This window comes from Bufo bufo, chromosome 5, assembly GCF_905171765.1.
Source record: "Bufo bufo chromosome 5, aBufBuf1.1, whole genome shotgun sequence".
NCBI classification, from domain to species: Eukaryota; Metazoa; Chordata; class Amphibia; order Anura; family Bufonidae; genus Bufo; species Bufo bufo.
Window position 1 is genome coordinate 170,270,422 of NC_053393.1, and position 25,250 is coordinate 170,295,671.

Sequence of the window (25,250 nt, forward strand, 5' to 3'; positions counted from 1 at the left end):
TTTTTTGCGGAATGGATATACAGACATACAGAAACGGAAAGCACACGGAGTAACTTCTGTTTTTTTGCAGACCCATTGAAATGAATGGTTCCGCATACGGTCCGCAAAAAAAATGGAACGAAAACGGAAAAAAAACACGTTCATGTGCATAAGTCCTAAAATGAATTGAACCTAGTTTTCAATGATTTGGATCTACCAACATCTGAAAGAGAAGTTACCCTATACCTCAGTTATGTTGGGGTCTTTTGAAGGTCCATAATTAGTCGGTGGTTATAATAGATCAAAGCTCCTTGGGGATGCTCAATAGCTATCTGTCTTCAAAATGTCCAGAAGGTATGTTCTGTCTTCACAAAATTCTCATGTGTCATCGCTTCAAAAAGCCACTGAGATACACATTACAGCCCCATCAACAAATTGCTGAGCCTGTTTATTGTCTGCAGCACCTGCCTATGCCATAATAATAGCCTATGTTCCTAGATTTACAAGAAAATACCCTAGAAAAAGATAAATATGTTGAAGGATAATTACAAAAAACAAAATGGCTGCACACCATTATATATACAAACAATAGAGCTAAGAAATGGGGTTCATTCTAGATAAAAGTGGTACAATACCGACTATAAATGAATATACATGAATAATGGAAGCTCTTAGCGCACATACGTGTCGGGCCCATCTACCAGGCGCCTACAATATTCAGGGCAGTGTAGGAACCAGCTACAAACATACTCTGCTCAGAAGTCCCAGGTAGATGGGCGTGTCCAGTCCCTTCTTCTTGATTGACAGGACAAGGCAAGATGACTCTGCAAAACACAAAACCTGGGCCTGGCAATCAAGAAGATTGAGAGAAAGGGACTGGCAGAAGAAGTGAGTGGCTTTGCTTGTCCTCGATGCACTTAAAGAGTTTATATGAGATTTTGATATTGATATCAGATCGACTCCCAGCACCTCTGTTGGTCAGCTGTTTGAAGAGGCTGCTGCGCTCATAGAAGCTCCGGTGAGTTCACCCGTCCACCCCTTTTTGCCACTTTAGAAAAGTGGCAAGAATCTCAAAAAGTTGCAAATTATGGTGTATGTGGTCGACCATAAAGGTGCATCTTCATTATGCCACTACAGTGTTGTAAAAATTTTGATAAATTGTCCCCCATTGTGCCTGGTTTAACAGTCAACAGTGACAAATTGTCTCTGATATAGAGGAGCTCATTAGATGTTCCTACTGAAAGGATGAGATAAAGACATCCACTGGTCTTCCATCTTCTACCCTAACCTGCTTTCCATTCAACCCATCCAAAACAAAGAAACACATGATCTGCCAAATGTAGATAAATTCCTTGAAGCCTGGCACATGCCTCTGCTCCTGGCAGTAAGCCACCCAGACTCCATGCACAGCTGACCACCAGCCTGTGCTCACCAGAGTATCTGAGGTGACTCAGTGATTTGTAAAGCTTTTTCTTATAGTGATTTATTCAACGTAATCATGTTCTGCATAAATTTCACAAGATTATCTCTTTGTTAATCCAGGCGATTCCACAAACTTTACCTGTGACCTTAACTGCCTCAAAATTAGAAAAGTGCCATGGTTTATGCTGCCATGCCCTAACCCGTTAATAGTATAAAGTATAACGACCTATTGACATGTCGCTGCCTAACACGCTGCCTAATTTCAGCGACCGTTCTGATGGCTCATTGGATATGCAATAATTTGTCCCAGCAACTATAGAGAAGTCTATACACTCAAACAGAAGGATTAAAGGGTAAAATAATAAAGCATGCTTTAACCCTTAGAATTATCATTAAAGGGGTTGTTGCATCAAGGTAACTTATTTTTATATTGAAGCCAACCTGGTGATGAGATTATTATCTCAACAGCCAGTAATCAGCTATTATCGATGGAGGGAGCTACAGCCAGCCTTACATTTGTATCAGAGCTAAAGGCTCTAAAGAAACCTAGCACTGCTTTTTAAGGTCTGTCACCAACCGGGACCATTTGGATGGCAGTATAGCTCTCCTCTAGTCTTTTACAAATATACCTTTGTGTTATAATAAATCTTTTCTAGCCCCTAAAAAAACATGTTTTTAGAAATATAGTAATTAGATGAAAAGATCCCAATGGACAGCTATGTCCATCAGACTGGAGCCTCACTCTCCCCCTCCTCTTCTTCACTCCGGCTCCCAGCCTCAGTGACATCATCATGAGTCCGCTAAAAATCTTGCACAGGCACACATCTCCTCTATGTGTGCGCCTACGCCATCTTCTACCTGCTTCAGGCAGAGACTTTAATTACTGAACTAAATACTGCTGGCATATGTGCAGTTCTAGGTGTGTTTTTCATGAAGCTTTTTATATGCATTTTTTGTTTTTTTAGTGACACTACACATGAATGTTTCCTGGAGTTTTTCAAGTTTTATCTGATTAAAGTGATAATGAACCCAAAAATACTACAAAATACCCCAAACCAAACCCAGACTTGACCGTCCAAAAATTTAACTCATTTATCACACAGCCTTATACTGGATGATAAAAGTGGAGCACCTTTATGGTGGGTTTACACAGGGCGAGGAGCAGCCAATTATCCGGAAGGAAGTGTTCCTTTCCAACAACTGGCTGCTCATTCAGTGGGGGTGAAGCTCTGCACTTAGTGTTTCGCTCTTTCATCGGGTGATCGGCTGCACATTTAGACAGGCAGATTATCAGCAACAACTGTTCGCAGGAACGTTCGTCCCCAATAATCTGCCCGACTATCGGGCCATGTAAATTAGACTGTCTAGGCTAAGTTTTTGCCACCTACTAAATGGCTTACTTTGTGTGCATTGATTTTGGCAACAAAGTGGCTAGAGTGTGACCAATATATGCATGACATTCAAATATTGCATCTGTTTCTGCGTATATATCTTCCTTATATACTGTAGATGATTCTGGTATATATGAGCATTGCATACCTTGATCAATTTATAATTCTCCAAAAAACTACTGATGACTGCTTTGTCTATGGTCTGAGGAATTGCACCTGGATTTACAACATAATGCTACTGTTTTTCTTTGTTGGATATTGATCAATTTATACATAGTTTAAGTATATAAACCTCTTCCTGTATGGAGGTGCAAATTGAAAATGAAACTTTGTTGTAAAAGTTATATTAAGGCTACATTCACACGTCCGTATTTTTCTACATCCCGATTTTCGGTCCGTTTTTTGCGGATCCGTTGTTCCTGAAAATGTTTCCGTATGTCATCCGTTTTTTGCGGATCCGCAAAAAACGGAAACATGTGAAAACTCAAAACCGACAGTATATTCTAACACAGAGGCGTTCCCATGGTGATGGGGACGCTTCTAGTAAGAATATACTGAGAACTGTGTACATGACTGCCCCCTGCTGCCTGGCAGCACCCGATCTCTTACAGGGGGCTGTGATCCACACAATTATTGTGCAAATCATAGCGCCCTGTAAGAGATCAGGTGCTGCCAGGCAGGAGGGGGCAGACCCCTCCCTCCCATGTATTAAATGTGGCCAGTGCGGATTCCCAGTATTAATAAATATGACCAGTGCGGCCTCACCTCTTCCCCCCCCCCCATCATTGGTGGCCAGTGCGGATTCCCGTATTAATAAATATGACCAGTGCGGCCTCACCTCTTCCCCCCCCCCCCCATCATTGGTGGCCAGTGCGGATTCCCAGTATTAATAAATATGACCAGTGTGGCCTCACCTCTTTCCCCCCCCCCCCATCATTGGTGGCCAGTGCGGATTCCCAGTATTAATAAATATGACCAGTGTGGCCTCACCTCTTCCCCCCCCCCATCATTGGTGGCAGCGGAGAGTTCCGATCGGAGTCCCAGTTTAATCGCTGGGGCTCCGATCGGTTACCATGGCAGCCAAGACGCTATTGCAGTCTTGGCTGCCATGGTTACTTAGCAATAAATAGAAGCATTATACTTACCTGCGACTGCAAGCTGCGATGTCTGACCGGCCGGGAGCTCCTCCTACTGGTAAGTGAAAGGTCTGTGCGGCGCATTGCTTTTAGCACAGACCTTTCACTTACCAGTAGGAGGAGCTCCCGGCCGGTCAGACATCGCAGCTCGCAGTCGCAGGTAAGTATAATGCTTCTATTTATTGCTAAGTAACCATGGCAGCCAAGACTGCAATAGCGTCTTGGCTGCCATGGTAACCGATCGGAGCCCCAGCGATTAAACTGGGACTCCGATCGGAACTCTCCGCTGCCACCAATGATGGGGGGGGGGAAAGAGGTGAGGCCGCACTGGTCATATTTATTAATACTGGGAATCCGCACTGGCCACCAATGATGGGGGGGGGGGGGAAGAGGTGAGGCCGCACTGGTCATATTTATTAATACTGGGAATCCGCACTGGCCACCAATGATGGGGGGGGGGGGGAGAGGTGAGGCCGCACTGGTCACATTTAATACAGGGGAGGGAGGGGGTCTGCCCCCTGCTGCCTGGCAGCCCCTGATCTCTTATAGGGGGCTATGATCTGCACAATTAACCCCTCAGTTGCAGCACCTGAGGGGTTAATTGTGCAGATCACAGCCCCCTGTAAGAGATCGGGTGCTGCCAGGCAGCAGGGGGCAGTCATGTACACAGTTCTCAGTATATTCTAACTAGAAGCGTCCACATCACCATGGGAACCCCACTGTGTTAGAATATACTGTCGGATCTGAGTTTTTCACGAAGTGAAAAATCAGATCTGTAGAAAACGTACTGGGAATCCGCACTGGCCACCAATGAATATAGAGGGAGGGGGGCCACACTGATCACATTTAATACTGGGGAGGAAGCCTAATTTTCAGGAACGGAATCCGCATAAAACGGATGACATACGTAATGACATACGAATGTCTTCCGTTTTTTTGCGGATCCATTGACTTTGTATTGGTCCAGGATCCGATTTTTGCGGAAAAGAATAGGACATGTTTTATATTTTTTCGGACATGCGTAACGGAACAACGGAAACGGACAGCACACATTGTGCTCTCCGATGTTTTTCAGGACCCATTGAAAATAAATGGGTCCAGATCTGGTCCAGATCTGTTCCGCAAAAAACGGAACAGATCAGGAAAGAAAAAACGGACGTGTGAATGGACCCTAAGATTGACCTGGCTGCCAACACCACGTCAAGACAAACCCAATCACCAAGTTGCCTGTTTTCAGGAAATATACAAGGTTTGGGGGTTCATTTATTTTTCAAAAAGTATTATCACTGTATTGAATAAATTGATACTTTTTAAACATTTCCAGCTTAAAAACAGATGTTGGTGTTTTCAGTTTTTATGCGATTTTATGAAGATATGTAAACACTGATATACAGTAAGTGGAGTGTATGAATTGTGGCCATGGCAAACTTATATTTCTAACAGATGCTGTGTCTCTAATTTTTACTTTTAATATGCAAGGATTTATTTATTTTTTTAATTACACTTCAATGCAAAAATTGCATGAAGGTGCCTGTGCATATAAAATGCTGATATATATATATATATATATATATATACACTGCTCAAAAAAATAAAGGGAACACAAAAATAACACATCCTAGATCTGAGTTAATTAAATATTCTTCTGAAATACGTTGTTCTTTACATAGTTGAATGTGCTGACAACAAAATCACACAAAAATAAAAAAATGGAAATCAAATTTTTCAATCCATGGAGGTCTGGATTCGGAGTCACACTCAAAATTAAAGTGGAAAAACACACTACAGGCTGATCCAACTTTGATCTAATGTCCTTAAAACAAGTCAAAATGAGGCTCAGTAGTGTGTGTGGCCTCCACGTGCCTGTATGACCTCCCTACAACGCCTGTGCATGCTCCTGATGAGGTGGCAGATGGTCTCCTGAGGGATCTCCTCCCAGACCTGGACTAAAGCATCTGCCAACTCCTGGACAGTCTGTGGTGCAACGTGACGTTGGTGGATAGAGCGAGACATGATGTCCCAGATGTGCTCAATTGGATTCAGGTCTGGGGAACGGGCGGACCAGTCCATAGCATCAATGCCTTCGTCTTGCAGGAACTGCTGACACACTCCAGCCACATGAGGTCTAGCATTGTCTTGCATTAGGAGGAACCCAGGGCCAACCGCACCAGCATATGGTCTCACAAGGGGTCTGAGGATCTCATCTCGGTACCTAATGGCAGTCAGGCTACCTCTGGCGAGCACATGGAGGGCTGTGCGGTCCTCCAAAGAAATGCCACCCCACACCATTACTGACCCAATGCCAAACCGGTCATGCTGGAGGATGTTGCAGGCAGCAGAACGTTCTCCACGGCGTCTACAGACTCTGTCACGTCTGTCACATGTGCTCAGTGTGAACCTGCTTTCATCTGTGAAGAGCACAGGGCGCCAGTGGCGAATTTGCCAATCTTGGTGTTCTCTGGCAAATGCCAAACGTCCTGCACGGTGTTGGGCTGTACAACCCCCACCTGTGGACGTCGGGCCCTCATATCACCTCATGGAGTCTGTTACTGACCGTTTGAGCAGACACATGCACATTTGTGGCCTGCTGGAGGTCATTTTGCAGGGCTCTGGCAGTGCTCCTCCTGTTCCTCCTTGCACAAAGGAGGAGGTAGCGGTCCTGCTGCTGGGTTGTTGCCCTCCTACGGCCTCCTCCACGTCTCCTGATGTACTGGCCTGTCTCCTGGTAGCGCCTCCATGCTCTGGGCACTACGCTGACAGACACAGCAAACCTTCTTGCCACAGCTCGCATTGATGTGCCATCCTGGATAAGCTGCACTACCTGAGCCACTTGTGTCGGTTGTAGACTCCGTCTCATGCTACCACTAGAGTGAAAGCACCGCCAGCATTCAAAAGTGACCAAAACATCAGCCAGGAAGCATAGGAACTGAGAAGTGGTCTGTGGTTACCACCTGCAGAACCACTCCTTTATTGGGGGTGTCTTGCTAATTGCCTATAATTTCCACCTGTTGTCTATCCCATTTGCACAACAGCATGTGAAATTGATTGTCACTCAGTGTTGCTTCCTAAGTGGACAGTTTGATTTCACAGAAGTGTGATTGACTTGGAGTTACATTGTGTTGTTTAAGTGTTCCCTTTATTTTTTTGAGCAGTGTATATATATATATATTCTGGCAAGTGTTTAGCATGAACATTTTTTATTTTATTATTGACATAACTAATATAGAATCATTGATATAATTACTTGTTTTAAATCCAGAGTTATGGTGACCCAGTGGTATTCTATCCCATTCTGAATACTAGGACTCTGCCACCAGTCATTTGTGCCATCAATTGCATTGGTGATTGGGTGCCGTTCTGCAAAGAAAAAATAGTTATACATAATGATTTAACAAATGTTAAAGACAAAAAGAACAATTTTTTTTTTAAAGAAAACCTTATATATTTATAGTTTTAGGCCTCTTTCACACTTGCGTTGTCCGGATCCGGCGTGTACTCCACTTGCCGGAATTACACGCCGGATCCGGAAAAACGCAAGTGTACCGAAAGCATTTGAAGACGGATCCGTCTTCAAAATGCGTTCAGGGTTACTATGGCACCCAGGACGCTATTAAAGTCCTGGTTGCCATAGTAGGAGCGGGGGAGCGGTATACTTACAGTCCGTGCGGCTCCCGGGGCGCTCCAGAATGACGTCAGGGCGCCCCAAGCGCATGGATGACGTGTCCATGCGATCACATGATCCATGCGCTTGGGGCGCCCTGACGTCACTCTGGAGCGCCCCGGGAGCCGCACGGACGGTAAGTATACTGCTCCCCCGCTCCCCACTACACTTTACCATGGCAAACAGGACTTTAGCGTCCCGGCAGCCATGGTAACCATTCAGAAAAAGCTAAACGTCGGGTCCGGCAATGCGCCGAAACGACGTTTAGCTTAAGGCCGGATCAATGCCTTTCAATGGGCATTAATTCCAGATCCGGCCTTGCGGCAAGTCTTCAGGATTTTTGGCCGGAGCAAAAAGCGCAGCATGCTGCGGTATTTTCTCCGGCCAAAAAACGTTCCGTTCCGGAACTGAAGACATCCTGATGCATCCTGAACGGATTTCAATCCATTCAGAATGCATGGGGATAATACTGATCAGGATTCTTCCGGCATAGAGCCCCGACGACGGAACTCTATGCCGGAAGAAAAGAACGCAGGTGTGAAAGAGCCCTTGGATTATGTTTCAGTAATTATTTTTTTAAACTTAATAGGGTATTGCGGTTATAACAAGTTATTCCCTATCCACAGGATGGGGGATTATCAGATTGGTCGGGGTCCTACCGCTGAGACCCACACTGATTATGAGAATGGGGGCCCCATACCTTGTGGAGCCCCCCTGAAATGGAGCGGCTGGTCAGAAATGAATATAAATGAAATGAACGGCGCGCATTTCCGACCAGCTGGTCCGTCCATTTCAGGTGGTTCTTCAGGGTACTGGGCCCCGTTCTCGTGATCAGGAGAGGTAGGACCCCCACTGTTATCCTTTATCCTGTGAATAGGGGACAACTTTTTATAACTTTTGGGGTACATAAGGCTTTGTGATCACTTTTTGGTCAATTTTTTAGTTGGGGGTGAGATGACAAAAAAACTGTAAATCGCCAATTTTTATTGCTTTTTTTTTCATTATGGCATTCACCAAGCATGACATTTTATAACATTTAAATTTTTTATATTTTAATTGTTCGGCCATGTTTGGATGCAGCAATACAAATTATATTTATTTTTTATTGTTTATTCATTTTTCTATGTAAAAAGGGGAGTCATTAGAATTTTTAATATTTTCCTGGAAAATCTTGGACCTTCAATAAACATTGGGGGGGGGGGGTAATTATTATTTTTTTATTGTTTTTATTCTTTGTTTTATTATGAATTGCATTTTATATTGGTGATCTCATTTGTTACATACGTTGTGTTTATCAAATACTACATTTTATTATCGATTAATTACACTGTATGTCTTGAGAGCTGAAATTTTTTACTAATTTTATATTTTGTTTTGGCCACACTCGCCCTGCACTCGACATTCAGTTTTTATCTACAGTTGGTGGGTGATCCGCTAATCTCTATTTACCCATAAAGGGGTTGTGTCATCTCAGATTAGGCCATCACAGTCAGATAGTGGTACCTGCACCTATCCCCAAAATGGAATCCCTGATAAAAAGGAGAGCAGCTGCGGCCGCTTCATTCATTTCTACAGGACTGACGAAAATAGCTGGCTCGACTATCTCTGTTAGTCCCATAGACATGAATAGAGAGGTGGTTACGCTTGTGCAGTGCACTCTCCTTTCATTTCTATGTTCATTTTGGGGTCCGTTCTGGGGGTCTAAGAGGTGGGACCCTCACCTACATTATCTGACTTTGATGGCATAACCTAGCTATATGCCACCAATGTCTGAGATGACAAACCCTTTAACGGGTAGTTTCCTATGGTAGGCTCAAACAACCGGGATCAAAGTTATCTCCCATCCTGTTCATTGTTCCCAGGTATCAGCTGTATTACACAGCTGGCACCCACCATGTATGGAGAGGACTCAGCTTGCAGTATATCCATCAGGTGTTCTTAAGACGCTAACTCAGAATACAATGAAAGAAGAGGGTTTGGACTAGATTAGGGCATGTTCTTATATTCCACCAAACTTGGTGGTAAGAGGAAGCACACAGTAGTAATATATATGATGCAAGATTCCCTGGGTGTAACCCAAGAGTAAGGTTAAGGGGTATAATTTAACAAAGGTATAACCGCAGGCAGAAGTTTGAAATAACCTGGTTCAGGTATAAAGGTTTTGCAGAAACAAGTGGAGACAGTTACAAATTATCATTTAATCTGTCTGCTCAGGTAGCATTACATGCTGGCCAATCAGATGGATGACCAACTAACAATACTACATTATAGAAAAACCCATGTATATATTATATACCGTATTTTTTGACCTATAAGACGCACTGGCCCATAAGACGCACCTAGGTTTTTGAGGAGGAAAATAATAAGAAAAAAAAATTTAACCAAAAGGTGTGCTTTTGGTGGGCTTTGAGCTAATGGTAGCCTGTGAATGACACTATTATGGGGGTCTGTGGATGGCACTGTTATGGGGGTCTGTGGATGGCACTGTTATGGGGGTCTGTGGATAGCACTGTTATGGGGGTCTGTGGCTGACACTGTTATGGGGGTCTGTGGCTGACACTGTTATGGGGGTCTGTGGATAGCACTGTTATGGGGGTCTGTGGATGGCACTGTTATGGGGGTCTGTGGATAGCACTGTTATGGGGGTCTGTGGATGGCACTGTTATGGGCGTCTGTGGATGGCACTGTTATGGGGGCATCTGTGGATGGCATGAGCCTGCTATGGAGGGGATCTGTGGATGACAGATAAATAGCATCTTATGCTATTTGACATCCACAGATCCCCCCCATAACAGTGTCAGCCACTGTAATTGACCCCCAATACAGGGGGTGGGGGCTGGCATCTACAATAGTTTTTAAATGGCAGCGGTAGCCCAGTGCAGTCATCGTATTGCATTGCACCGGGCCCCGCTCACTGTACTAATGCTATCTACTGTAACTGCAGGCAAACAATGGTTAACTATAGATATGTTCGATCGAGCACTGAGCAGCCTGTACTTACGATCATAGCAGGCTGGAGGCTGGAGGCAGGGCGGGCGGGCACTACGTCACGTGCCTGCGCCGCCTGCTTCATTCATAAAGTGGGCGGAGCAGGCACGTGACGTAGGAAGTTACGCTGCCAGTGCCCGCCCGCCCTGCCTCCTGCCTCCAGCCTGCTATAATCGTAAGTACAGGCTGCTCAGTGCTGGATCAAACATATCTATAGTTAACAATTGCCTGCCTGCAGTTACAGTAGATAGCATTAGTACAGTAAACGGGGCCCGGTGCAATAGAATACAGTGACTGCACCAGGCCCCGCTGCCATTACAAAACTAAAGGCCGGCCCCCAGCCCCTCCTCTCTCCTCGCTGATACACACGCTGTGCAGCTTGCGGTCGGCGGTGTATCAGTGTAAAAATGGCAACCTTCGCCCCATAAGACGCACTACCATTTTCCTCCCACTTTTGGGGGGGGGTGCGTCTTATAGGGCAAAAAATACGGTATAAGTAAATTTGTAAAATATTTTACATTTCCCATGCACAAAACACAATATCCCAAAAAAAACTAACAGAAAACATATAATAAAAAATAGATTACATATAAACTAGGGAAAAGCACCTTTGGGATTCACGCTGTTCTGGTCACAGATACGACATTGTGCATTCCGTACTATTCTTCCTGGAACATGTTCGACCAATTTGCAAAACATCTCTGGTCCGTTTTCACCACAGGTGGCATTGGCGGTGATGTCTGAATTACTGGCAAGGTTCAAAATAGCAGGGAACAAGCCTATAATCGGAAAGAAAAAGAGTGTATTGTAAAGCACAGAAGACTGCTATTTATATATATGTTTGATTTTTCATTACTCTATTAAAGGGGTTGTACAGCGCTCTAATATTGATGACCTATCCGTCATCAATATCAGATTGGCAGGGGTCCAACTTCCAGCCCCTCCGCTGATCAGCTGTTTTACATGGCAGCAGTGCAAGTGCTGCTTCCGGTTCAGAATTACCTGAGCGTCGTCTTGCTTGTAGAGGAGGCGCAGTGTAATCGTAACTGCTCTTCTCTTTTGTTTGAATGAGAAGAACTGTTGTAATTACACTTCGCTGCCTCTACCAGCGAGATGATGTGCAGGTAACTCTGAAGATGAAGCAGCGCTCGCGTGAGCACCGCGACCACTTTAAACCGCTGATTTGTGGGGATGCCGGAAGTTGGACCCCTGCCAATCTGATATTGATGACCAATATCATTATCAATATCAGTGCGCTGTTCAACCCCTTTAAAGAATTACTATTATTATTACTATTTTTTTGTCCAAGATTAGTAGTTGTCTTAAATAGATATTTAAAGATTTTTAGTATTAATGGACTATCCTCAGGATAGGTCATCAATATCAGCCGATCAGCGGTTTCAGAGTGGCGCCAGTGCCACAGTTTGCCAACAGAACTACACAGCTCTATTCACTGTGGTGGACAGAGCTGGTAACCACTGCGCTGAAGTGAATGGAAGCAGTACTGCACATATCAGCTCCATCCATTGCTGTGTAGTTCCAGAACTGACGTCCTTAACCAGAGCTGTTCTGAAACCACTGATCAGTCGGGGTGCAAGATGTCAGACCCCTATAGTAAAATCTTAGAATATCCCTTTAAGTTTCAGGGACTTAAATTTCCCAAAAGTCAGAAGAAATAAATTACGGTAATACAGGACTAATAGGCACATGAGATATATATTAGGTTCACTGCACAGACTCAACCCTGGAAGCTCCATATCTGCTTATGATAATAAACCACAGAGATACGTTATCAGGACAGAATAGACATTACCTCGCAGAGAGAGCAGCTCAAATAATAAAAGGAATTTGCAAGATTTGCAATTTCTGCATTCTTGAAACATGACCACAGACAGAAGAATCTAAGAGCTTGTTTAGCAATTGAACTGCATGATTGCCTCCGTGCCTGGAGCACAGACCAGACGGACAGGGGCCAGACAGGGCGAGCCAGATAAACAATGGTGTGCGCTGGTATCAGGAGAAGTATATAGAAGCTGGGGTAAGAGAGAGACAGATAAATATATAGAGAGAGACAGATAGATATAGTGATGAAAAAGTGGATGGTTTATTCACCCATCTAGCAGCAACGTTTCAGCTCTCTCATTGGAGCCTTTCTCTTTGTCAGCTAGACGTGAGAGAGCTGAAACGTTGCTGCTAGATGGGTGAATAAACCGTCCACCTTTTCATCACTAATCTGGAGTGCTGCCTTTTTTCTTCTTTATGCATTTAGGACTTTGGTCTCAGCCGCCCACAAGGAATTGCACCCGCATTTAATGTGTGCTGCTTTTTTCTTTTCTTTTTCTATAGATAGATATAGACAGATAGATATAGATATATATATAGACAGACAGATGGATATAGATAGATAGATAGATATAGATATATATATATATATATATATATATATATATATATATATAGATAGCTAGATAGATAGATACTGTAGATAGATAGATAGCTAGTTAGATAGATACTGTAGATAGATAGATAGATAGATAGATAGATAGATACTGTAGATAGATACTGTAGATAGATAATAGATAGATAGATAGATAGATACTGTAGATAGATACTGTAGATAGATAATAGATAGATAGATAGATAGATAGATACTGTAGATAGATAGATAGATAGATAGATAGATAGATAGATAGATAGATACTGTAGATAGATAGATAGATAGATAGATAGATAGATAGATACTGTAGATAGATAGATAGATAACATATAGATAGATAGATAGATAGCTAGATAGATAGATAGATAGATACTGTAGATAGATAGATAGATAGATAGATAGATAGATAGATAGATAGATAGATAGATAGATAGATAGATAGATAGATAGATACTGTAGATAGATAGATAGATAACATATAGATAGATAGATAGATAGCTAGATAGATAGATAGATAGATAGATAGATAGATAAACAGATGGATATAGATAGATAATATATAGATATATATATAGATAGATAGATAGATAGATAGATAGATAGATAGATAGTAGGTAGGTAGATAGATAGATAGTAGGTAGATAGATAGATAGATAGATAGATAGATAGATAGATAGATAGATAGATAGATATAGAAAAAAAGATTATAGATAGATGGATAGACAGATAGATTTTATATATATATATATATATATATATATATAGATAAACAGATGGATATAGATAGATAGATAGATAGATAATATATAGATAGATAGATAGATAGATAACATATAGATAGATAGATAGATATAGATAATAGATTATCGATAGATAGATAGACAGATAGATCATATATATAGATAGATAGATAGATAAACAGATGGATATAGATAGATTATTGATAAATAGCCACATACTGCAGATAGATAGCATACAGTACATATGACCGAGTGATTGCCCCTGCACTGGGCAGTAAGGATGGGTTCCTATCATGCTTCATGCCTCCGTTTGACGTACACGTTAGAAAATAAAAGGATACAAAAACGCAGCACACCACGTTCTTGTATCCTGCACAGTCAGGTAAGAAAAAAGTATCCGTTTTTTTTTTACAATGGAATTCTATGGGGAACGGAGGATGCCACTGCATGGCATCAGTCTGAGTCATCCTTTTAGCATATATATGTTTTTGTATACATTAAATGGGGGGAAAAACCTGTTGTGAACCCCCTTCTAAGAGATCTTGTTCTTGCCCTGGCACCTGGGATGAACTGTCACAATGGACACAACCCATGCACAGGAGCGGTGCTGCATCTGGATAAATAAACTAATCCCTTTTGCTAATCCAGGATAACCTCTTTAAATTCCAGGACATTTCTGTTAAACAGCCATATGCTAAATCAACGTTCATATAAATATTTCTCCAGTTTCAAGATTTCCCAGACAATAAATGGTCTCTGTTATGTGCAGAGTAATGTTTTAGCCTTAGAGCAACTATAGCACAAGCCTCTTAAAGGGGTTGTTGGGTGTAGAAAAAGCATCTTCAGATAACCTAGTGAATTCTGAGTTAGGGCTTGTTCACACGACTGTATGGCTTTTTCAGTGTTTTGTGGGCCGTTTTGAACGGATCAGTTTTTCCGTTTTTTGTTTCAGTAGTGTTTCTGGCTCCGTTCCGTTTTTCCATTCCGTTTTTGCATATACAGTTTACAGTAATTACATAGAAAAAATTGGGCCGGGCATAAAATTTTGAATAGATGGTTCCGCAAAAACAGAATGGATACGGAAGACATACGGAGTACATTCCATATGTGTTCCTTTTTTTTTGTGGACCCATTGACTTGAATGGAGCCACGGAACGTGATTTGCGGGCAATAATAGGACATGGTCTATCTTTGAACGGAACGGAAAAACGGAAATATGTAAACAGAATGCATACGGAGTACATTCAGTTGTTTTTTTGCAGAACCATTAAAATGAATGGTTACGTATACGGAGCTAAAAAAACGGCCCCTATAGGGAACGCAAAAACGTTTGTGTGAACGAGCCCTCAATAGATGAGGTTAGCAGCCTTAATGTATTACCAATAGTGAAGAAGATCATCTCATCCTTAGCATATCCACGCATTACAAAGACAGTACATTAATTTAAAGAGGACCTGTCACCTCTCCTGACATGTCTGTTTTAATAGCTACATGCATCCCCATGTAATAACAATTCTGGAGCATCTATTCTTATGTCTGTATGTTGTGCAATTCCTTTATTATTCCTACTAAAAGTTATGAAGGGTACAGAGGGGAGGTAACCAGTTGGGGGGGGGGTTGTCCCTGCACATTCTGCCTCTATCCAATCAGTGCTGCCATTTTCAGACTGTGCAGGTACACACCCCCAACTGGTTACCTCCCCTCTGTACCCTTACTGCAGACTGCTAGCAATTCATTCAGAACTTATGGTAGAAATAATAAAGGAACGGCACAACATGGAGCCGTAAGAATAGAGGCTCCAGAATTGTTATTACATGGGGAATGCATGAAGCTATTAAAACAGGCATGTCAGGAGAGGTGACAGGTCCTCTTTAAATGGGTTTTCCTAGAATAGACATTTATCGCCAAGGATAGGTGTTAAAGGTGTTGTCTCGGTTTAGCAAATGGCATTTATCATGTAGAGGAATTTAATACAAGGCACTTCCTAATGTATTGTGATTAAACATATTGCCTCCTTTGCTGGCCAGATTAATTTTTCTGTCACATTATACACTTCTCATTTCCATGGTTACGACCACCCTGCAATCTATCAGTGGTAGCCGTGCTTGTAAACTATACAAAAAGGTGCCGGCCTCTCTAGTGGCGGGAGTGTGCATAGGCCGGCGCTTTTTCCTATAACCATAGAAATGAGAAATGTATAATGTGATGGAAAAATGAATCAAGCCGGCAAAGGGAGCAATATGGACAATCACAATACATTAGTGTCTTGTATTAACTTTATCTACATGATAAATGCCATTTGCTGACGTGAGACAACCCCTTTAAGTGTTTGATTGCTGGTATTCCCTCTGATCACGAGAATGGAGGTCCTGTGCCTCAATTTCTTCTCACTACATGACCGCAGTGAGAAGAAGTTTGACTTTAGCAGTGGTCAAGCATGCATGCTACTCAAAGTCTATGGGACTGACAGAGATAGCTGAGAGCTGTATTACCTGTGCACTCTTTTGGTAAACTGTGGGGATCCTAATAGTGGGGCCCCAGACATAACACACTTATCTCCTAACCTATAGAATAATTGCTTATTCTGGAAAAAATCCTTTAAAAGTCAAGGCTGGCCATATACTGTATATTAGACAGCTGTCTCTTTCGGGCCCCCCATACAAATGTTTGCTCGGCCAAGCAGTCACGTTTCTGAATGTGGAGAAGGGAGTAAGTCATTGCCAGACACTTTTGCCCAATTCTTATTTCCCCGACATCACGCGAGAAATCAGGAGGCCCCTAAACACATAAGATGTTCAGGCAGTCCCACCAAAAATGTAAATTTATTTTCTCCATTCAAGCACTTAAAGGGATTGCCCCACGAAAAATATTCAACAGGAAGCCTAAACTTCAAATTTCAGATTGAAGGCCACTCTTGATACCTGTTTGTGTCTAGGGGTTACTACATCAAAATGATAATGCGGGTGCGTAATGTAATAGATTTGCATCTAGTGTATACATCTGTCCCACATTTTAGATTTGCATTGTAATCTGGTCTCATGGCTCAGTCTCAGACTATTTGGAATTCAAGCCTGATAAAAAGTATTTCCAGACTATTACATTTTAGACAAAAATAATTTTATTACCGTATTTTTCGCCCTTATAAGACGCACCTAGGTTTTTGAGGAGGAAAATAAGAAAATAAAAAATTTGAACCAAAAGGTGTGCTTTTGGTGGGTTTTGAACTAATGGTGGTCTGTGGATGACACTATTATGGGGGATCTGTTGAGGACACTGTTATGGGGGATCTGTGTGTGACACTGTTATGGGGGATCTGTGGGTGACACTGTTATGGGGGATCTGTGGGTGACACTGTTATGGGGGATCTGTAGGTGACACTGTTATGGGGGATCTGTGGGTGACACTGTTATGGGGGATCTGTGGGTGACACTGTTATGGGGATCTGTGGGTGACACTGTTATGGGGGATCTGTGGGTGACACTGTTATGGGGGATTTCTGGATGGCTCTTATTGGGGTCTCTGGATGGCACTGTTATGGGGATCTGTGGATGACACTGTTATGGGGGGATCTGTGGATGACACATATATAGCATCTTATGCTATGTGTCATCCACAGATCCCCCCCCATAATAGTGTCCCTGCGGTGTGAATGACCCCCAATACAGGGGAAAAAATGCAGCATTCGCCCCATAAGAAAAATACGGGCAAAAAATACGGTATTTTTAAATATGAAATATATATTATATCCTCTTTACATGGATTTGGCATGGACCATTCATTGTACAAGCAAGAATGTAGTCTGTAACTTTAAGTAACTAACTACATTTTTTAAACTGCTCTCACAATACATTCAGAAAGTCTTCAGACCCATTCAACTTTTTTTTTACTTTTCATTTCATTTCAAATTTCATTTCATTTCATTTCAAATCAAGTTTTCCCCGATCATTTGGCACTCAATACTCCATAAAGAGAAAGTGAAAACAGAATTTTAGAAACTTTTGCAAGTTTATAAAGAAATAAAAATGTTGCAGGAATATAAGTATTCATATCCTTCCCTGCTATGACATTTTAAATTTAGCCTCCCATTCCTCTTGATCATCTTCAAAATGTATTGACACCTTGGAGTCCATCTGTGGTAAATTCAGTTAATTGAACATGATTTGGAAAGACATACTACTGTCTATATAAGATCTCACTGCTGACAATGCATAGAGCAAAAACCAAGCCATGAAGAGGAAAGAACTGCCTGTAGAGCTCAGAGACACGATCTTGTGAAAGCACAGTACTAAACTGTACAAAAAAATTTTGCTGCCCTGAATGCCCCCAGTGGCCTCCATAATACCTAAATGGAAGAGGTTTGGAACAACCAAGGCTCTTCCTAGAGTTAGGTACCCGACCAACAAAGGTGACCAAGAACCCAATGGTCACTCTGACAGAGCTCCAAAGATCCTGTGTACAGATGGGAGAAAGTTCCAGAAGGTCAACCATCACTCCAGCATCCCACCAATCTTTATGCTTTGTGGCAGAAAGAAAGAAGCCTCTTATCAAGCCCAGATTGAATTTTTTGGCCTCCATTCTAAGCATGTAATTTGGAGGAAACCAGGCACTGCCCAATATTATCCCTACAGTGAACCATGGTGGTGACAGCATCATGCTATGGGGGTGTTTTTTTTTTAGCTCTAGAACAAGGAAACTGTTCAGGGTTGAAGGAAAGCTTCATGGAGAAAAGTCCAAAGATATTCTTAATAAAAATCTTATGCAGAGTGCTCTGGACCTCAGATTGGGCCAAAGGTTCCTTCCAACAAGACAGTGACTCTAAGCACACAGCTAAGACAACAAAGAAGTGGGTTATGGAGAACATTGTGAACGTCCTTAAGTGGCCCAGTCAGAACCATGACTATAACCCAATCAAACATCTCTGGAGAGAACAGAAAATGGCTGTCCACTGATGGTCTCTATGTAACCTGAATGAGCTTAAGAGGATCTGCAAGGAAGAATGGCATAAAATGCCCAAATGCAGGTGTGCAAATCCTGTAGCCAAAGGTGCTTCAACTAAGTACTGAATAAAGAGTCTGAACAGTGGCGTACTAAGGGGGGGGGGGGGGGGGGGATGGTGCCGGCTCTCAGGGGGTGCCAGAAGCAATGAGCGCTTCCATCAATACAGATGGAAGCGCTCATTGCTGGAGCGCTGGGAGCTGCAGTCCTGTCACTCACCGCTCAGCTCCCAGCGCTCCTCCCCTCCTTCAGGCCGGCGGCGCTCTGAATGGTGAAGCAGGAAGACTTCTCCCCGCTCCATAATTCAGCCTGCAGACACAGATTGCGCTGCCGGCCTGTGTGGGCGGAGCCTGCAGCCTGCAAATCTGCATAAGACCATAAGACCCGCCCACACAGTGCTGCAGAGCTATCTGTGCCTGCAGGGAAGAGAAGTATGTGAGCTTCAGGAACGGGACAAGGTGAGCAGCTACTGTGTTGTTTTTTTTTGTTTTTTTTTTATACAGAGGGGGCACAGAGGACTTTATTACTATGAAGGGGGCACAGAGGGTTTTATTACTATGGAGGGGGCACAGAGAGCATTACTATTATGGAGGGGGCACAGAGGGCATTACTACAATGAAGGAGGCACAGAGGGCATTATTACTGTGAAGGGGGCACAAAGGGAATTATTACTGTGAAGGGGGCACAGTGGGCATTATTACTGTGAAGGGGGCACAGTGGGCATTATTACTGTGAAGGGGGCACAGTGGGCATTATTACTGTGAAGGGGCACAGAGGGCATTATTACTGTGAAGGGGCACAGTGAACATTATTACTGTGAAGGGTTCACAATGGGGATTTCTACTATGGAGGTGGCACAGAGGGTATTACTAGCACAGTGGGCATTATTACTATGAAGGGGACACAATGGGGAATATTACTATGAAGGGGGCACAATGGGGATTATTACTGTGAAAGGGGCACAATGGGGCTTATTACTGTGAAGGGGGCAGAAAGAAGGCAGTACAACTGTGAAAGGGGCACAGAGAAGGCATAACTACTGTGAGGGGGCACAATGTAGGCATAACTACTGTGAAAGGGCACAATGTGGGCTTAACTACTGTGAGGGGGCACACATCTGTACAAAACTACTGTGAAGGTTGTACAATGAGGGCAATACTACTGTGAGGGGGTACAATTTTTTTTAAGTATTGGGGGGTGGGGGCAGAGAAAGGCACTGGGTCTGAATACAAGATTTTAGTTTTTCTTCTTCAATAAATTAACAAAGATTTCTAACATTTTGTTTTCACTTTGTCATTATGGGGTACTGAATACAGAATGATGGTGAAAAACTAGAATATTATTTTTGCACAAGGCTGCACTAGAACGAAATGTGAAAAAAGTGAAAGGGTCTGCAGACTTTCCGAATGCATTGTATGAATAGGGCCTTGTGCACATGGTATAGCCATGTGCACGGAACTTGTGCATCTTCAATAAACACTCCTCTCATATGGTACTATAATATGGAGATGTTTTTCCCTCGAATCAATGCTGCTAGCTGAGATTGAGCAGTCAATTGTCAGACAGATCATCACTGACAAGCGTTTGTAGGAATGCTTGTTAGCGATGATCTGCCTGTGTAAGTGTGCCGCCGATTACCCATCGTTCATTAGTCAATTGCAAACTTTAAGCAGGCTTAAAAATCATCACTTGTCGGTGGCAGATGGTACTGTCTAATCACGGTCTGCTGCCAGCAAATAATTATTCTGTATAAGGACGAGCGATGGCATTAGTGATTGCTCCTCTCCATACTGGGGAGGAGATCACTGCATGTAATAGCAGCGGTCTCCTTCACTAACGAGCAGGCGACTGCCGGGAAGGAACGCTTCGTTCTTGACAATCACCTACAAATCTGTTAATGTAACACAGCCTTTACAATATGGGCTCCAAAGACTTGAGATGTAGCCATGTGCACAAACTCTTACAAGTAAAATAATCCGAGGATGACAACGGTATTTCTAAAATGCTATTAATCCATTTGTAGCATTTTCCTTGTAAACCCCACCATTTTAAGTAAGTATATTTACATCTGCTTAATTCTTTGCTATTTAGGCTATTTGTTTTTTTCCCACAATACGGGATCCAGCCAGGAAAACCAACAGTCATTATAAGTCCTGTGTGTTTGGTAGGAGATCAGCATCAATTAGGAAACAACTGTAACAACAAGCCCGGAACTGTTACTCCCCTTTGGTGTGTCCAAATAGTGGTCTCAAAGTCTGCAAACACCTGGCCAAGAAAAAGAGGCTCTTACCGAACAGGAAATGAGTGGGATTCAGAGACACTATTATGCGGCACACAGCAGACAGCTGGGAGCACCTCCTTGAGACATCCATGGCTGGGTTGCCAAGAAAAATGGCAGAGGATGTTTACTTTTGGTATCTCTATATTTATGCCTTCCTGGAAGATGTTTTAAGTTGCCTTAGAAAGTTATGTCAAATGGTTAACTTCTTTTATAATGTTTGCATTCAACTCCATGCATGCAATCTATAAACATTCTTAAAGATCACATTGCTATAGCCCTTCCTGGTAACAAATGCCCCATGTAACCTGCTTGTAATCATTCATTTATCCCGGCCACTTAGAAAGCAGATGTATGAAACCATGTCAAAACAGGTCTACAGATTCCTTTACCGTTTCATGCAATGCACATTAAAAACATAAAGGACAACACCGGTGTCAGCTGAATCTATGAGTAACATATTGTAAGGAAAGGACAAGTACCGGTAGCTTCTTCTCCCGTAAACTTTGGTTATAAAAGTTTACGATATTAAAAACTGTGCTTCTGTAGTGAATTTGGGGATATATTAGCAACAGATGACTGGTTTAATGGAATGTTCTAATGACTTTAAGTGTTATCAATTATCTGCTAAATCAACAATCAGCTCTCGAGGCTAAAAATCATTTGTCTTAATTACAAGGTATTTGTGAAAACCTGAACAAACGCATCACAGGGATCTGGGGTCTCAACTGAACTGTGAAAATCCTAAATAGTTCATTATTAAGGGCAAAAACAGATAATGCGGAGGATTGCCACATAGAAAAATAGTAAAATAAAGCAGTAATTATCAATTTCCTGAATAGGCTCTTATTTTAAAAGACATTTAATACCAGTCATATGGACATTCATCAAGGCTTTACTTTTGTGATGTGAATCCTGACATAGAGGAACTTTACTCCAACTGTATCTATGACCATATCCATATCAGTACAACCCCAAAAACTGTGCACTGCCCCCCAAACCCAAAAACATACTGATGAAGGTTAACTGGTTTCCAATACATTCCCCTAGTGTATATGTAATAGAAAAATTAGTCTGTCTTCCATTATGGAAGTTATTACAATTTGTCTGTTTTGGTGCTACTGTATATGGCAACAGGAAAGCAAGGCTGACTATAAGACTAGCCACATACATTTGATAGTTATCAGCCGAATGCCCTCCCACCACCGCCACCACTCCTTTGGCAGACACTTCTGGCAGAGGCTAATCTCCCCAGGAAAAAAAGGATCAGGCATTTGAAATCTAACATGCCTGATCCTTATCTCCTAAGACATCTGCCACTGGGCGGGAGTCAGGAGGCTTCGATGCACATTAGATGGTCAACCAAAATTGCCAGGTTTTCCCAAAATCTATCTAAACTGTAAGGCTGCTTAATGCCTTCCTGCATAATTCTAGGTGAAAGCAGGTGACCCACTGACCGAGTCCATCAGGTCTGTTCCTATACCCATGCCTGTAGCAATATTGAACCATAGGAGTCATCCCATGTCTAATATGACATTCCAGAGGTTAGAAATTTCAATAGCAGTCAATGTAGAAAATGACTGATCCATGCTACATATACAGAACATCTAGATAAATTATGTATATCTGAGAGTTGATCAGTTGGGTTGAACATTGCTTTTAGGCTACTTTCACACTTGCGACAGAGTGATCCGGCAAGCAGTTCCGTCGCCGGCAAAACGTATGCCAACTGATGGCATTTGTAAGACTGATCAGGATCCTGATCAGTCTTAAAAATGCCTGATCATTTAGAAAAATGCATTGAAATGCCAGCCCCGTCTTTTCGGTGTCATCCGGCAAAACGGATCCGGCATTTATTTTTTTCACCTTTTTTTCGGTCTGGCATTCAGGCAAGTCTTCAGTTTTTTGGGCTGGAGATAAAACTGCAGCATGCTGCAGTTTTATCTTTTGCCTGATCAGTCAAAAAAACTGATCTGAAGACATCCTGATGCATCCTGAACGGATTGCTCTCCATTCAGAATGCATGGGGATATACCTGATCAGTTCTTTTCCGGCATTGAGCACTTCTGACGGAACTCAGTGCCGGAAAAGAAAAACGCAAGTGTGAAAGTACCCTTATCAGTACATATATGCATGAATGGCCTGACTAGGAGCGTTAGAAGTAAAAACAGACAAATGCTCATATCAATGAAAAGATGCATTTAGGGGCCACTACACATTTCACACCCTATCAAAACTTAATTTTATATCTTTGAAAATTCATCCTCTACTTGCAAAATTCTGACTTTATTTCTATTTAACACATAAAAGAATATAAACTGAAGTTCTCATGATCTCTTGCTGTTATTATATTGTATAATTAAATCAACTGTATCAGAGTAATACTCTATAAAGGCTGCTAACCTCTCCCAATGTAGTATTACACAAGGACAACTGAAATTAATGGGTGACATTGTCATATATAGTCTTGTTGAATCCACCAAAGCTGGAGCTACTTTTGGTTGGGGGCTTTCTAATCTGGCTCTAAGATTGGGGACCTAAACAGAAGACCCCATTTATAAATTCCATAACCAAACTCTTTAAAAGTATAGCTTAATTTTGGACCCAATTTATGGGAGTTTTCCACGTTCAGGACATTGATGGCCTATCTCCAGGACAGGCCATTAATATCAGATTGGTAGGGGTCTGACCCCTACAGAACAGCTGTTTGAAGGGCCCATGGCACTCTTGAATGGGATGAACCTTCAATATCCTATACCACTACTACTATGTAGGCATTGTGCAGGTAGACAGCCCCATCTAAACTATGAAGAGCCAAGATGTAAGTGCTCTGGCCCAGTCAAACAACCAATAGCCAAGTTGCCGAAAGTTAGACCCCTACCAAACTGATATTGATGGCCTATCCTAAGGATAGCCCATCTATTTCCTGAGCCCAGAAAACCCTCTTAAGGAATGTATACTGTAATTACTGCCATAATATTACAAAAACTCTGGCATAATTAAATAGTCCAATCATGGTAACAACATGTATTCACTGCTTTCTGGAAACACACCAGAACTTCTAAATTAAAACGTGATTTAAACAGACCTAACTTGGTCTAAATCTAGTGTATACTGGAGGTTGTTGGGAATGAAAGACTTGCTATGTTATAATTTACTGTTTATAGCCTTCTTTCAGCACATCAGTCTGAAGACTTCAGTTCAAAGCTTTCAAGGATGTTTAAGAGACTGGGAAATAGTAGAACGTTTGGATATTTCAAAGGATAGCATTATTTTGGTGTACATCACAGGGCCTGCCCTCAATCTTAATCTAAAAAGGTCATCTATTGAAATAAACGTCATAGCAATTATATCACAGAACAAAGAGACGGAATCATTTATAGAAGGGATAACTAGAGTACAAGCAGAGAAGGTATTTACCTTTGACATCCTCATAAAATGAATTAATAATTAGTACAAAATAATATTAATCCCAATAGATTTGATAATGATAATGTTATAGACATTTAGCAATGGAAGAAATGCATCTGATATGTGTTATGCCTTAGAGCGGTTGCATGTAATTAAAAATATGTCTAGTCGCTGTATCATTTAATAAAATGTATCTGTACCTGTTCTTTCATCCTTTAACTGCCTCCTAAGCTGTGATAGGAAGAGCACGGGCACGCCTCCTGAACTGTGATAGGAAGAGCATGGGCACGCCTCCTGAACTTTGATAGGAAGAGCATGGACACTCCCCTGAGCTGTGATAGGGAGAGCATGGAAATGCCCCCTGATCTGCGATAGGGAGAGCATAGACACGCCTCCTGAGCTGTGATAGGAGGAGCATGGACACGCCTCCTGTGCTGTGATAGGAAGAGCATGGACACGCCCCTGAGCTGCAGCAGAAAAGACACTCCCCCTGAGCTGTCAGCTTGATATAAATCTAGCAGAGCAATGAATGGGGAGATCTCTGGATCCATGTGAGGTACAGGGCTGGGTCTAGCTTTGTTAGAAAGAGATTGTCTGATTTGCAGTTTTTACAGTAATAATGGGATAACCCCTTTAAGCAGGGTCTGAGAGGTCCATGGATGACTCACATATTTAAAGGGCGCCTATCACCTCCAAAATCAATTTCAAAGCATGCTCCCACATAGGGTAGGTGCCCAGAAACATAATCATGTCTTTCTTGAAAAAAAAAAAACTTATTTTTATTTTCCATATCTACAAATAACATTTTTTGG

At 42.2% G+C, this 25,250-nt stretch overlaps 1 protein-coding gene across 1 annotated transcript in view; it reads right to left on the bottom strand.

The window, feature by feature from the left end:
- LAMA1 (laminin subunit alpha 1) overlaps nucleotides 1–25,250 on the bottom strand; it is a 170,965-nt gene that overhangs the window by 121,125 nt on the left and 24,590 nt on the right. The window contains exons 2-3 of the mRNA XM_040432573.1: nucleotides 11,186–11,356; nucleotides 7,173–7,285 (exon numbers count right to left, since the gene is read on the bottom strand). Of these exons, the coding sequence (XP_040288507.1) occupies nucleotides 7,173–7,285; nucleotides 11,186–11,356 (284 nt within the window). The remainder of the gene's footprint in view (nucleotides 1–7,172; nucleotides 7,286–11,185; nucleotides 11,357–25,250) is intronic.